Raw genomic sequence first — 13366 nt, 5'->3', positions numbered from 1 at the left:
CTGCTTGGGAGCATTATGGAACTCACAGGATACATCTTTTTATCCAGCTGTTATCTATATCCTTTATTATAAAACAAACCAGTAAAAAAAAAAAAAAAAAACCAGTAAACATGTTTCCCTGAATTCTTGTGAGCTGTTCTGTTCTAGCAAATTATCAATCTTGAGGGGCTTGTGGAAACTGATTTACAGCCAATTGATTAGAAGAAGTATATGTGACAACCTAGGATTGCAATTGGTTTCAGGAGTGGGGACAGTCTTGTGAGACTGAGTCCTTAACTTGTAGGATCTGATAACCCTAGGAAGTGTCAGAACTCAACTGAATTGTAGGACACCCAACTGGTATCTACAGAAAACTAGAGAATTGCTTGGTGAAGGAAAACCTACACATCTAGTGTCCTATGTATCGTATGAGTAAAGGAAGAAATGTTTTCCTTTCAGCGGACATGGTTAGGTAATGCACAGTTAAAGAAACTTATATCCACAGATTAGAATACTAAAGACTGAGGAGGCTCTGTGAAATGCTGATAGAGAAAATCTTCAAGATTAGAGGTAAAGTTGCATGTATAGTTCCATGTCTATGTATAGATTATCACTAGAATAACACAAAAAGGGGGAGATGTTGGCTGCCTTGGGAACCGAGGTGGGAGTTCTTCATTAAGTACCATCTCATACATCATATACTTTCCATAATGTACTGTACTACTGATCTATGTTACACAGGCAAATAAAATTAGAAGATAAAACAAAGTGGAAACATTAAAACACTGCTTGCGATGACCTAACATCTCCAACTCCTTCAAGTACAGGACTAAACATAATCCTAGGAACACATACAGAAAAGCACTAGTCTTAGCATTTGCAGTTGTGTCTTACACAAAAATGTTTCTAGTATTAGAATAGCTACTACTATATGGAATTGGACTCCATTGCACTAAAAAGGTGATCTAGGAAAGAAATCTATAACATTTTTACATTAAATAACTGATTCAAGGGGCACCTGGGTGGCTCAGTTGGTTAAGTGTCCGACTTCAGCTCAGGTCATGATCTCATCTGTGGGTTCAAGCCCCACATCAGGCTCTGTGCTGGCTCAGGGCCTGGAGCCTGCTTCGGATTCTGTGTCTCCCTCTCTCTCTCTGTGTCTCCCTGCTCATGCTGTTTCTCTCTCTCAGAAGTAAGTAAAACATTAAAAAAATTAAAAATAAATAAACATTAAAAAACTGATTTGAAAAATAAAAATTACATAATGCATTAATCAAGTGAAAATTTTAATTTCATATAGATAGAAGATTTACAATCACTGGCAAAAAAAGGAGTAGTTAAATGAATTTTCTTTAAAATTAACATTTAGATTGGTTGAATTTCTAGTTGGTGCAGCTAAGATAGTATCACAGGTCTAAAAGATGGAAACGCCCCCCCCAAATAAAAATTTAAAAAAATAAAAGATGGAAAAAACCCTCATAATAAATGGATTTCAAAAGTGTCTACTAGTTGCTAGGTCTCTGTCTTGGAAAGATTCGAAAAGCACTCTTCATTAACTAAAAATCCTTTTTAAGAACTGACCACAATTACTGTTTTACATGGACCACTTGTTCTCAATCCTGTTATTGAAAACTGGAATGCTTCCGGTTATGAAGTTCCTAGCATACTGCAGATGTTGAATGCATGAATTAGCTCTTCAGTCTCTTAATGAGATATCTTGTTCTAAATTAATAAATTAAAAACTTTTCTCATTGTAGAACAATTCACACCAAAATGACATACTCTTAGGGTCTTAGTTTCTTCCTACATTACCAAAGTATAGTTCTATTCATTGTTAAGTGGGACATAATATTTCAAATGGTTATAAGCCATAACTGACTTAACCATATTCTTAACCATAGTCTATTGTTGGATATTTAACCTGTTTCAAAGTATTCTAAAATAAAATTAAAAAGTCAAGAACTAAGGGGCGTCTGGTTGGCTCAGTCGGTTGAGTCCAACTTCAGCTCAAGACATGATCTCACAGCTTGTGAGTTTGAGCCCTGTGTCAGGCTCTGTGCTGTAGCCTGGAGCCTACTCTAGATTCTGTATCCCTCTCTCTACCCCACCCCTGCTCACACTCTGTCTCTCTCTCCTTCAAAATAAATAAACATTTTTTAAAAAATCAAGAGCTAAATAAACATTTAAAAAAGAGGAGGGGGGAGGGCACCCAGGTGGCTCAGTTGGCTAAGCATCTGACATCGGCTCAGGTCATGTTCTTATGGTTCTTAAGTTCAAGCCTCACTTCAGGCTCTGTGCTGACAGCTCAGAGCCTGGAGCTTGCTTCGAAGTCTGTGTCTCCCTCTCTCTCTGCCCCTCCCCTACTCACACTCGATCTCTCTCACAAAAATAAATAAACATTAAAAAAAAAAGTCAAGAGTGCAAAAATAAACATTACATGTATTTTTAAATTGTTACACTAAAGCATGATCATAGCACAAGAGAAAGTTAATATCTACCATTAAACCAATGACAAAAATCCAGCACATCAACAACAGTTCACTGATTTATTAGATGAACAAACATATCCATATAATCAATGAAAACTGTACGATATATAAAATAATTTAAGAAATGTTGGGAATTAGCAGCACCATCCGTTATTGAAATAGCAAGAAAAATTTCACATATTTTATGCAAACACGAGAAGAGGGCAACTACTTTAAGACCTAATAATGCCACTGAATGTCTGGGATGACTGACAAGGACAACTTTGTAGGCAAACACACCTCCTTCTACTCCAAAGATTTGAGAAGTATATCTAATGATGTTTCAGAAAAATGCTACTGAAATAAGAGATACTGCATAGTATTTTTATTATGACAGAGACTAATGCCGAGCTACTGTAAGCATGGCTCAACACTTCTGCTATGAAAAATTTAGTTCTGAATTATGAAATTAGAAATAAAAAATAATTTTTAAAAGACACTAGCTGTCTCTAAGAAACATTAAGTGGAACACAGGTCACTATGAAAATACATCACTTTTCCAGTTTGCTTAATAATTTACTTTAAAAAGTGTAGTTTTCATCACAAGTGACTTATACAAATTTCTTAATAAGCATTTTTAAAAGTTTAAATGTAGTTCTAAAATCTAATAGAGTCTTTTGATTTTTTTTTTAACCTTTAGCCCTGTTGTTACATTTACTGAGTCAGAATAAGAGACTGAGTTTGTGTGGAGTATACAAATTACACACATTTTACAGCAACTTATACCCTAACATCTACAAAATTCACATTTATAATACAAGCAAATGCAAGGCTGGGATAAAACTGCTGAATTCCAAAAGTGAAACTGTATACTATTTTATTTTGTCCCCTTAAAAAAGTTCAAGTTCCGCACCAACTTCAAAAAGCCCTCTTATATCCTAAGATTGGGAAAAAAACATTTTCCAGATACATTTCAGCAGACACAAACAGTTTTTCTATGCTGATGAAGTAAAGGATTTCCAATTTTCTTCTGGCCCCTAAGTCTGCGTCGCATGGTAAGTTTAACAGAGTTCTTTCGCTGTGAGGTTGTGGGGAGGCTTGCAGGCTGAGCACCACTACTTCTACTTAAACCATTTCGTCTATGCTTCTTCATAAGAGGACCAGAGTTGGATTCTTCTAATGTCCTTTTAAAGTTTGCTGGAGGTGTTCTTTCAACTTCTTGGGCTTTCATTTGACCTGGAGTTGACATCTTTAAATTTTTTTGGTCCGTGATGGTATTTGTTGAATTGGTAGGCGTAAGGCCAACTGACAGGCTATTATTCAAAGAATCATGTATCCTTAAAGTCAGGGCTTTAGTGCAATTTTCTTCAAGTGGCTCTGGATCTTTTGAGGGTATGACTGCCGCCTGGACATTACCTCGAGCTATCTCAGTTGGGACGTCTAAATAATTCTCTGAGAAGGCATTACTACGAACAAGGGCAGGTATATGGTCCTTAGAGTTCAGCCGTGGCCATGGGTCCTCCTCCAGTGACTGAAAAACAAGAAAAGTAAGCCAAATAAATAATATATCCTACAATTCAACTTAACCATTGGGAAGATATTCATTAGAATATGTGACAAATTTGGTTGGTTTATTTCCTACTTTCCCATATTTTTTGTATTCTCATTTCTGAATATTTAGTAGTATAGAAAATGTAAAGTGCAACATTAAAGCAACAATGTCATAGTGCAAACTCATATTGTTGCTTTGCATCTATTTCCCAAACACTAGAGGCTATTCTATGAGGAGAAAAGCAGGACATATAGGAACCTACAGAGCATGGCTGGGGCAACTCTCAAAGAAATAAATGAAAATCATATGGAAACTTTCAGGTAATTTTTTAAAACCTTGACAAATGATTCAGATATGCACTACTCCTTTAGATATAGTGCTCTACATATACTCAGAATATTTTTCCCACTGGCCGATAATACATGAACATGCTTTAATGGAAAAATATAATGACTTTAGATCAAATGGAGACTGGAGATGAGAAACCCTAGTTCCTAATTTGGTACTGCCTCAATCAGATCGCTGCTGTTTTTGTTGTTAGTGTTTTAACTAATACTCTTTCTTTCTACAGTCATTGGTTCATTTATTTTGTATTGCATAGTTTACTGAAAAGCCCAATTCTTATCTGTTTTAACAATGACTAGATGTTTGGCAGCAACCTTATTTCCAAGTGCCAGTGTTGAGAAAGAACAATAGACAATCTTCATTCCAGGATATTTACATATGACTTTCAAAAATATCAACAAGAGTTATATGTGAGTTTAACAATCTGCATTAGTTGATTCCAATGCCTACAGTGGTCACAAGCATGTTCTGGATAATCACAGAAAACTAGATCTACTCATAAGAAATTGTTGACCTCTAATTTGTCCTGCTTTAATACAGAAAAAGGATTTACAACAAGACCAGGCATCAGAAGTTTTCCTACTACCAAACAATCACATCACTAATTTAGGCCTAAGGAAGAAGGTAATAATCAAGTCATTCATAGAAATAGAATATACTGCTCTAGTTTGTAAAACAAGGTTTCACATTTTAACACAATTTGTTGTAATTTCTGTTGTGCTGTCTTTTAAATTTCACAGATTTTTTAAAAAAATGTTTTATTTATATCTGAGAAAGAGGAAGAGACAGTGTGAGCAGGGGAAGGTCAGAGAGAGAGGGAGACACAAAATCTGAAACAGGCTCCAGGCTCTGAGCTAGCTGTCAGCACAGAGCCCGACATGGGGCTTGAACCCACGAACTGTTGGATCATGACCTGAGCTGAAGTCAGACGCTTAACCGACTAAGCCACCAAGGCGCCCCTAAATTTCACAGATTACTATTCTGATACTACAGGTATGCTGGCTTTTCTTTCCCCACTTTATCACTGAACTTTTCATTTTCTTTCTCTTTTTATTGATATTCTGTGTGAATACACTGCATTTGTTAGCACAGGCAACTGCTTAGACTTCTCGGACTCAGATTACTTGTTTTGCTAAACTTTCTTACATGTTCATAAAACATATGTGATACTGAGAGATTAGCTCCTAAAAAATACATATTTTAAAAGTTTCACTAATTCAGAGATCAACTTCCTCACTCCATCTACCTTACAATCATATATTTATATATATATATATATACGTGTATATATATATATATATATGGGGGGAAAAAAAGGTAAATTTAGTTTTGCCCTAAAGAAAGGATGGAGAGAAAAATAAGTGCCAGAGTAATATATCACTTAAATTTCTACCATATATCTATTCCAAAACAAAGATATGACTAGTGGTATACCTTATAATCCATACCAGAGTTGACATGTCTATAGATAGATAAACTTACTTTCCAATGCCTAGTCCAAATGTGGGAAAGTCTTTTTTTTTTTTTTTGCTTATTTTTAATTGACATCTAAGTTAGTTAGCACATGGTGCAATAATGATTTAAGGAGTAGAATCCAGTGCTCATCCCAAGAAACGTCTTCCTGAATGCCTCTTGCCCATTTAGCCCATTTCCCCCCACTCCTACAACCTCTCCAGCAACCCTCAGCTTGTTCTCTAATATTTAGAAGTCTCTTACATTTTGTCCCTCTCCCTGTTATATTATTTTTGCTTCCCTTATGTTCATCTGTTTTGAGTCTTAAATTTAAATGTGGAAAAGTGTTAAAAAGCAAATTGACCGGGGCACCTGGGTGGCTTAGTTGGTTAAGCGTCCGACTTTTGCTTAGGTCATGATCTCGCGGTTCGTGGGTTCGTGCCCCGCGTCGGGCTCTGTGCTGACTGCCAGCTCAGAGCCTGGAGACTGTTTCAGAGTCTGTCACTCCCTCTCACTCTGACCCTCCCCTGCTCACGCTGTCTCTCTCTCTCTCTCTCTCTCCTAGAAATAAATAAAACATTACAAAAAAAAAAAAAAAGCAAATTGACCAAAATGTCATTATATTTATCTAGAGGTTACTAAACATGGGATTATTTTAACAAGGAAATAAATCAGAGACTATGTATTTAAGATAAAACACAATATCTTGGTGGCACCTGGGTGGCTCAGTCGGTTAAAAGTCTGACTTCGGCTCAGGTCATGATCTCATGGTTCGTGGGTTTGAGCCCCACGTTGGGCTCTGTGCTGATAGCCAACTCAGAGCCTGGAGCCTGTTTCGGATTCTGTGTCTCCCTCACTCTCTGACCCTTCCCTGCTCATGCTGTGTCTCTCTCTCTCTCTCTCTCTCAGAAATAAATAAAACATTAAAATAATTTTTTTAAAAACCACAATATCCTCGGCAGAAATTTGCCTTTACTTACTTGTTAGGTCAGAGCCAACAACACTAATTATTCTGAATGGCTCCAAATATTTTTCTATCTTTGGGCGAGACCAATTGGTTAACAAGTAACCATGCCTAAATATAAGTTAGTATATACATAAATCTCCATATCTTTATTTTAGTATTATTAGATCATTATTTCTCTAGAATTATTTCCCTAGATCATTATATCTCTAGATCATCATTTCTAAAGTTCTAGAAATAATTTTTAAAACATATGTACAATTTTACTAATGCCAATCAGCAGGCTGCAATAATTTTTTATGTGAAATCAATATTAAGAATATTTATTCTGGCAATCCCTATCAAAATAGCACCAGCATTCTTCACACAACTAGAATAAACAACCCTAAAATTTGTATGGGATCAGAAAAGATCCCAAATACCCAAAGCAATCTTGAAAAAGAAAACTGAAGGTAGAAGCATCACAATTCCGCACTTCAAGATGCATTACAAAGCTGTAATCATCAAGACAGTATGGTATGGCACAAAAACAGACACTCAGATCAATGGGAACAGAATAGAGAACCCAGAAATGGACCCACAAATGTATGGCCAATTGATATTTGACAAAGCAGGAAAGAATATCCAATGGAATAAAGACAGTCTTTTCAGTAAATGGTGCCGGGAAAACTGGACAGTGACATACAGAAAAATGAACCTGGACCACTTTCTTACAGCATACACAAAAATAAACTCAAAATGGATTAAAGACCTAAATGTAAGACAGGAAGCCATCAAAATCCTAAAGGAGAAAGCAGGCAAAAACCTCTTTGACCCTGGCTGCAGCAACTTCTTACACAAGTCTCCAGAGGCAAGGAAAACAAAAGCAAAAATGAACTCTTGGGACCTCATCAAAATAAAAAGCTCTTGCAAAGCAAAGGAAACAATCAGCAAAATTAAAAGGCAACCGACAACATGGGAGAAGATATCTGCAAACAAAACACCAGATAAAGGGTTAGTATCCAAAATCTATAAAGAACTTATCAAATTCAATACCCCCAAAAAACAAATAATCCAGTGAAGAAATGGGCAAAAGACAGGAACAGACACTTATCTAAAGAAGACATCCCGACAGCCAACTGACACATGAAAAAATACTCAACATCACTCATCATCAGGGAAATACAAATCAAACCACAATGAGATGCCACCTCACACCCGTCAGAATGGCTAACATTAACAACTCATGCAACAACAGATGTTGGCAAGTAGCGGAGAAATCACTTTTGCACTGCTGTTGGGAATGCAAACTGGTGCAGCCACTCTGAAAAACATTATGGAGGTTCCTTGAAATATTTAAATAGAATGAAATATTTAAAATAGAATTACCCAGCAATTACACTACTAAGTATTTACCCAAGGGATACAGGTGTGCTGTTTCAAAGGGGCACATGCACCCCAATGTTTATAGCAATGCTATAAATAAAAACCATTAAAAAATTTTAAAAAAACAAAACAAAACCAAAAACATTAACATGAGTAAGAAGAGGAATAAGGTTTCTTATCCATGTTATAAGACAACCAGTTCTAAGGTCTGATACCCTAAGGTCCACTTCAATCTTGAGTCTGTATGATCTCCTCAAAATTGCTTAATTTCTCAGTCTTATTATCTGTAAGATGGAATAACAACTGCACTATTTACTTGGGTTATGAGGTACAAATGAAATATATATGAAAGTACTTTACAAACTTTTAAATGGTTACACAAATGTTCATAGTATTAGAAGAGGATCATTAGAATACTGTTGCATCCACATTTCCTTTGTATTAGGTGCGGTACACACAGCTAGCATTCACAATAGCACTGATGTGAAGCTGAATCAATAACAAAAGTTACATGACAAAGATCTATCACTTTCCTGAACATTCAAAACCAAAATCCTTTTCTATGAAGAATCTGAAAATTTTTCAGGCAACACTAACCAAAGAAATTCTTTTTAAACAATTTAAATACTATAGAGAATTATATACCTTGACTGGTGGTGTAGAACTTGGGGAAGGAGTCATCACACAGGTTTCTTGACTATTATAGTAAGGACTATCAGTCAGGTTCAGATAGAGTTCATCTTCATTGGTGAAATTTCCCTGACTGTCCACTCCTGGAGAAATGCAGATCACTATAGCACTAGTATTATCTGCTCGAAGCATCCGCTGCCTCCAGCGGCCTAGTGCTCGATTCACAAGCATTTTGGCACAAGATTGTCCATGCTCACCCTGTATTTAAAAAACAAGAAGAAAGAAAGTTAACAACTCAGAATTAGCTGCCAGTATATTAGTTATCAAATTTAAAATGAAGTATTCAATATGGCTTAAATAAATTAACTTTCCAAAATTTCAAACATTATCCACATGTTTGTCCATGTAAGTATGTTAAAATAGTATTTTTTAAAGTAATAAAACAAGGTGTTATCCTGTGGTTAAATTTCACCTCTGTTTTTTTTCTCTTTGGTAACAAGAAACTTAGTCTTCACTGTAACCTTAATTAGGAAAAGTTATATAGAAGTTATCTAAAGTGGAAAGTAAACATCAAGTTATTCAGAAAAACAATTCACAAGTGAGATAATCAGGTATGGCAAAAAACAAACAAACAAAAACACAAAAAACAAACTAATACAAACTCATTGCAAAGGGCCAATTTTCTCCTAAAATAAGAGCTTATACAAATCACAGACTGACCAAACATTAAAATAGTCAAAGAATATGAACAAAATTCAGAGTCAAGAAAATATAAACAACTGTTAGATATATACACCTGTATTTACGACCCTTGTTCAATGACCCTTGAACAATGTGGGGGTTTACAGGTGCCAACTGCCCCACACAAATGAAAATCCATATACAACTTCTGACTCTTCTCAAACTTAATACCATACTGCTGACCAGAAGCCTTACCAATAAAATTGATTAGCACATATGGTGTATGTTATCTGTATTATATACTATGTTCTTACAATAAAGTAAGGTAGGAAAAAAACGTTAAGAAAATTGTAAGGAGGGGCGCCTGGGTGGCTCAGCTGGTTAGGCATCCAACTTCAGCTCAGGTCATGATCTCACAGTTCGTGGGTTCGAGCCCTGCATCGAGCTCTGCATAGCCCTGACAGCTAGCTCAGAGCCTGGAGCCTGTTTCAGATTCTGTGTCTCCCTCTCTCTCTGACCCTCCCCTGCTTATGCTGTCTCTCTCTCTCAGAAATAAATAAAAAATTTAAAAAAAAGAGAAAATTGTAAGGAAGAGAAAACACACGTACAATGCTGTACTGTAAAAATCCATGTTAATCACATAGTTCAAACTCACATTGTTTAAAGGTCAACTGATAAAAATGATGCCACTCATGAGGAAAAAAACGATAAAGTGGCTGTGGTATAGAAATCAAATACATACAAACAGAAAGAGTAAAAAACAAAAAAAGAGTAAAGCCCAAATAATTTCATGTTATGCAAATAAATGTGCCTTGGAATAAAACTTTTAGTATCATACAGATATAATACATGTATTCAATAATTACTAAGTTTCAAAGAACAGAAATGAAAATTATCTTCTTCCACCATGGTTTTACTATATGATCTCATAAATTGTTGCAGCTTTACCTAACTCCTCTTAACACTCAGGTTAGTATTTCCAGGCTTCTCTCTCAAATATTTTGCCTAATGAAAATACCTATCTAGATTAACCACAGGCCCATCCAATTCAATATACCTATATCTGAATTAATTATCACCCTTTTCCCCGAGAATAATGTGTTTCTTCTTGAGAATAGCTATCACCAGTCAAAAATTTGGGCATCGTCACATTCTCCCTCCTTAAAAACCCAAGCTCTATCACTTCTACCACTCATGTATTTTTTTGTTATTGTGTATATATGGATTTATTGTTTTTTACCACTGTTACCTTATATCAAGTTTGAAAAATTTCTCATTTACAATATTAACAGTAGCCTCCAAAAAGGAAACCTAACAGATCCATTAATAAAAATCAAATCGGGGTGCCTGGGCAGCTCAGTCATTTAAGCATCCAAGTCCTGGTTTCCGCTCAGGTCATGATCTAACTCACGGTTAGTGGTTCAATCTTTGTGTCGAGCTCTGTGCTAATAGCACGAAGCCTACTTGGAATTCTCTCTGTTCCTCTCCCACTTGTCATTCTCTCTCTCAAAATAAATAAATAAACTTAAAAAAATAAAATAAAAAATTAATGATGTTCCATAGGCATTTAAGTCAAGGGCTGTTCATAAAAGTTCATAGTTGTGTGTTTTTTTATCTAGTTTCATTCATTTAGATCTTGTCTCATTCTCCCGATGAGTTGCAAAGTCTGTTTACTTAGTTCTAGAGCTAGGCAAATGCAAAATTCTACACAAAGTGAACATCCTTAGTTCATATTCAAGACTCCTGACCAAAGTACCAAAACAATATATAGACAATAATATCAAATTATTGAGCCACTTCTCACCATCAAGTATTTTTTCTCCTCTTGGTCCTGGCACATTGAGATGGCATCCTGCGGTGGAATCATATTCCAAAGTCCATCACTCCCCAAGATAATATACTTGTGCTTCTGGGGGTCAAGAGTGTGGACACTTGTGTCTGGTTCAGGGGACACCACAAACTCGCCACTGAAGAAATCATAGCTCCACAAATCACCTGGGGTTGCGGCGGGGGCGGGGGGGGCAGAAGTAAGAAGCAAGAAGTGTTATTTCCAAGCTAGTAATATCATGTCAACAAATTAAAGTAGAAAATCTACATATTCATCTCAATAGATGTAGAAAAGCATTTGATAACATTCCAAGTCTACACATGATTTAAAACACACACACACACACACACACACACACACACACACACACCCCTTCTTAAGCAAGCTAGAAATAAAAGGCAACTCCCTTAACATGATAAAAGCGCTTTTCTAATACTATGCTGAAGGTCCCTCCCTGCATAGTAAGATTAAAAAATTAAATCACATATATACACTGGAAAGGAGAAAATAAAACTATCATTAGTTTCAGATGTACTTGGAAATAAATTTAACAAAAGTTATACAAGTCTTGTATGGACAAAATTATACAATTAGATTATAAAACATTAAAAAGAGTAAACAAATGGAGAAATAAACTATATTCATAGGAAGACTTAATATTTTAAAGATGTTAATTCTTCCAAAAATAACTTTTAAAGTCAATGTAATTCCAAGCAAAATCCCAAAAGAATTTTTGTAGAAAGACAAGCTGTTTTTTAAAATGTATAGGGAAGAATAAAGGCCAAGATTAACCAAGATAATTGTGAAGAAAAGATAAAAGAACTTGCTCAACAACTAAGAGTCTTCGTTGCTATCTGAAAACCCAGAGGGTCAAGAAAGGAGCTAGTCAGGGAACCTGGGTGGCTTAGTCGGTTAAGCGTTGTCCAACTTCGGCTCAGGTCATGAGCCGCTTGTGGGTTTGAGCTCTGTGACGGGCTCTGTGCTGACAGCTCAGAGCCTGGAGCCTGCTTCAGATTCTGTGTGTGTGTCTCTCTCTGCGCCGCCCCCTCCTCAAAATTGAATAAATGTTAAAAAAAAAAAATTTTTTTTTTTTTAAAAAGGATCTAGTCAACACTTACAGAATAAATGCCAGCGACTTGGAAGGAAATTCTAGAAATAAAAATGAGCATTTTTATGTTCTTAAACTACCATATGACCAGTTGGAGATTAATAAATAGTTCACCCTTTCAGTGAATGAGGAAAAGAAATCCTTATACAGTTACCCTCCTTGATTAGCTCTCTATGAAAAATACCTAAACTCCTACTTTTCAGACCTATTGGTACAAACCTAAAAATGTGCAACTTAACTTTTAGTTGACTCAGGCCACCAAAAAGATTTTTCAAAGTAAAAGAGAAAAAAAATTATAGAAACCATTTACTCTTTCTTCTGTGATACATAAGACAAAGTGGAACAATGTAACTTTTCTTTTGCTACACCAAACTGGGGAAAGAGTAGACAGAAAGGAGAAAACATTAATCTCTGTCTCTTTTGTTTATAGTGAAATACTCTGGGTAAAGACCTAAATTCAAAGCAAAAGAAACCAGGGGGTATAGCTCAGGGGTAGAGCATTTGACTGCTAAATTCAAAGCAAAAGGTTTTCAGACAAGAGGGTGGTTTTTGCACTCTTTCACCAGGTCTGACTTTTTGTTAAAAAAGAGGGAGCTTTTTGTCCTTTCTCTTCTTACTTAAATCGCCCTATTCCCGCCCAGCAGAAGCATTGGCCAATTCAAACATGCTCAAAGTCTAAGGAAAAAATAATTCTTATCTATTACTCTACTCTAAAAGAGCAAAATTAATTGCTAAACCAGCCTCTTAAAAGGGAAGAGGTAGTTCATTCTTCAGAGTAGCAAAAGAGAACACATAAGGGCACCTGGCTGAGACAGCTGGTGGCGCATGCAACTCCTGAGCTTGGGGTTGTGGGTTTAAGCCCCATGCTGGGTTTAGAGATTACCTAAAAATAAAATCTTTAAAAAAAAAAAACCCACATGGGACCACTAAAAGCTAATTATAACCCAGGTCGACTCACAAAGACACATTTACTTCTTTTTTCTCTTTTCTTCTT

General features: G+C 35.9%; 1 protein-coding gene across 1 annotated transcript in view; it reads right to left on the bottom strand.

Annotated features, from left to right (window-relative positions):
• Positions 1 to 1252: 1252 nt before the first annotated feature.
• The window catches only part of PPM1D (protein phosphatase, Mg2+/Mn2+ dependent 1D), a 50793-nt gene continuing 38679 nt past the window's right edge, over positions 1253 to 13366 (bottom strand). The window contains exons 4-6 of the mRNA XM_077745569.1: positions 11241 to 11431; positions 8771 to 9013; positions 1253 to 3978 (exon numbers count right to left, since the gene is read on the bottom strand). Of these exons, the coding sequence (XP_077601695.1) occupies positions 3421 to 3978; positions 8771 to 9013; positions 11241 to 11431 (992 nt within the window). The 3' untranslated portion in view covers positions 1253 to 3420. The remainder of the gene's footprint in view (positions 3979 to 8770; positions 9014 to 11240; positions 11432 to 13366) is intronic.

The sequence above is a fragment of the Crocuta crocuta genome, unplaced genomic scaffold, assembly GCF_008692635.1.
Source record: "Crocuta crocuta isolate KB4526 unplaced genomic scaffold, BGI_CrCroc_1.0 scaffold333, whole genome shotgun sequence".
Lineage (NCBI taxonomy): Eukaryota > Metazoa > Chordata > Mammalia > Carnivora > Hyaenidae > Crocuta > Crocuta crocuta.
The sequence above is the reverse complement of the archived record's forward strand: the minus strand, read 5'-3'. Positions and strand labels throughout refer to the sequence as shown.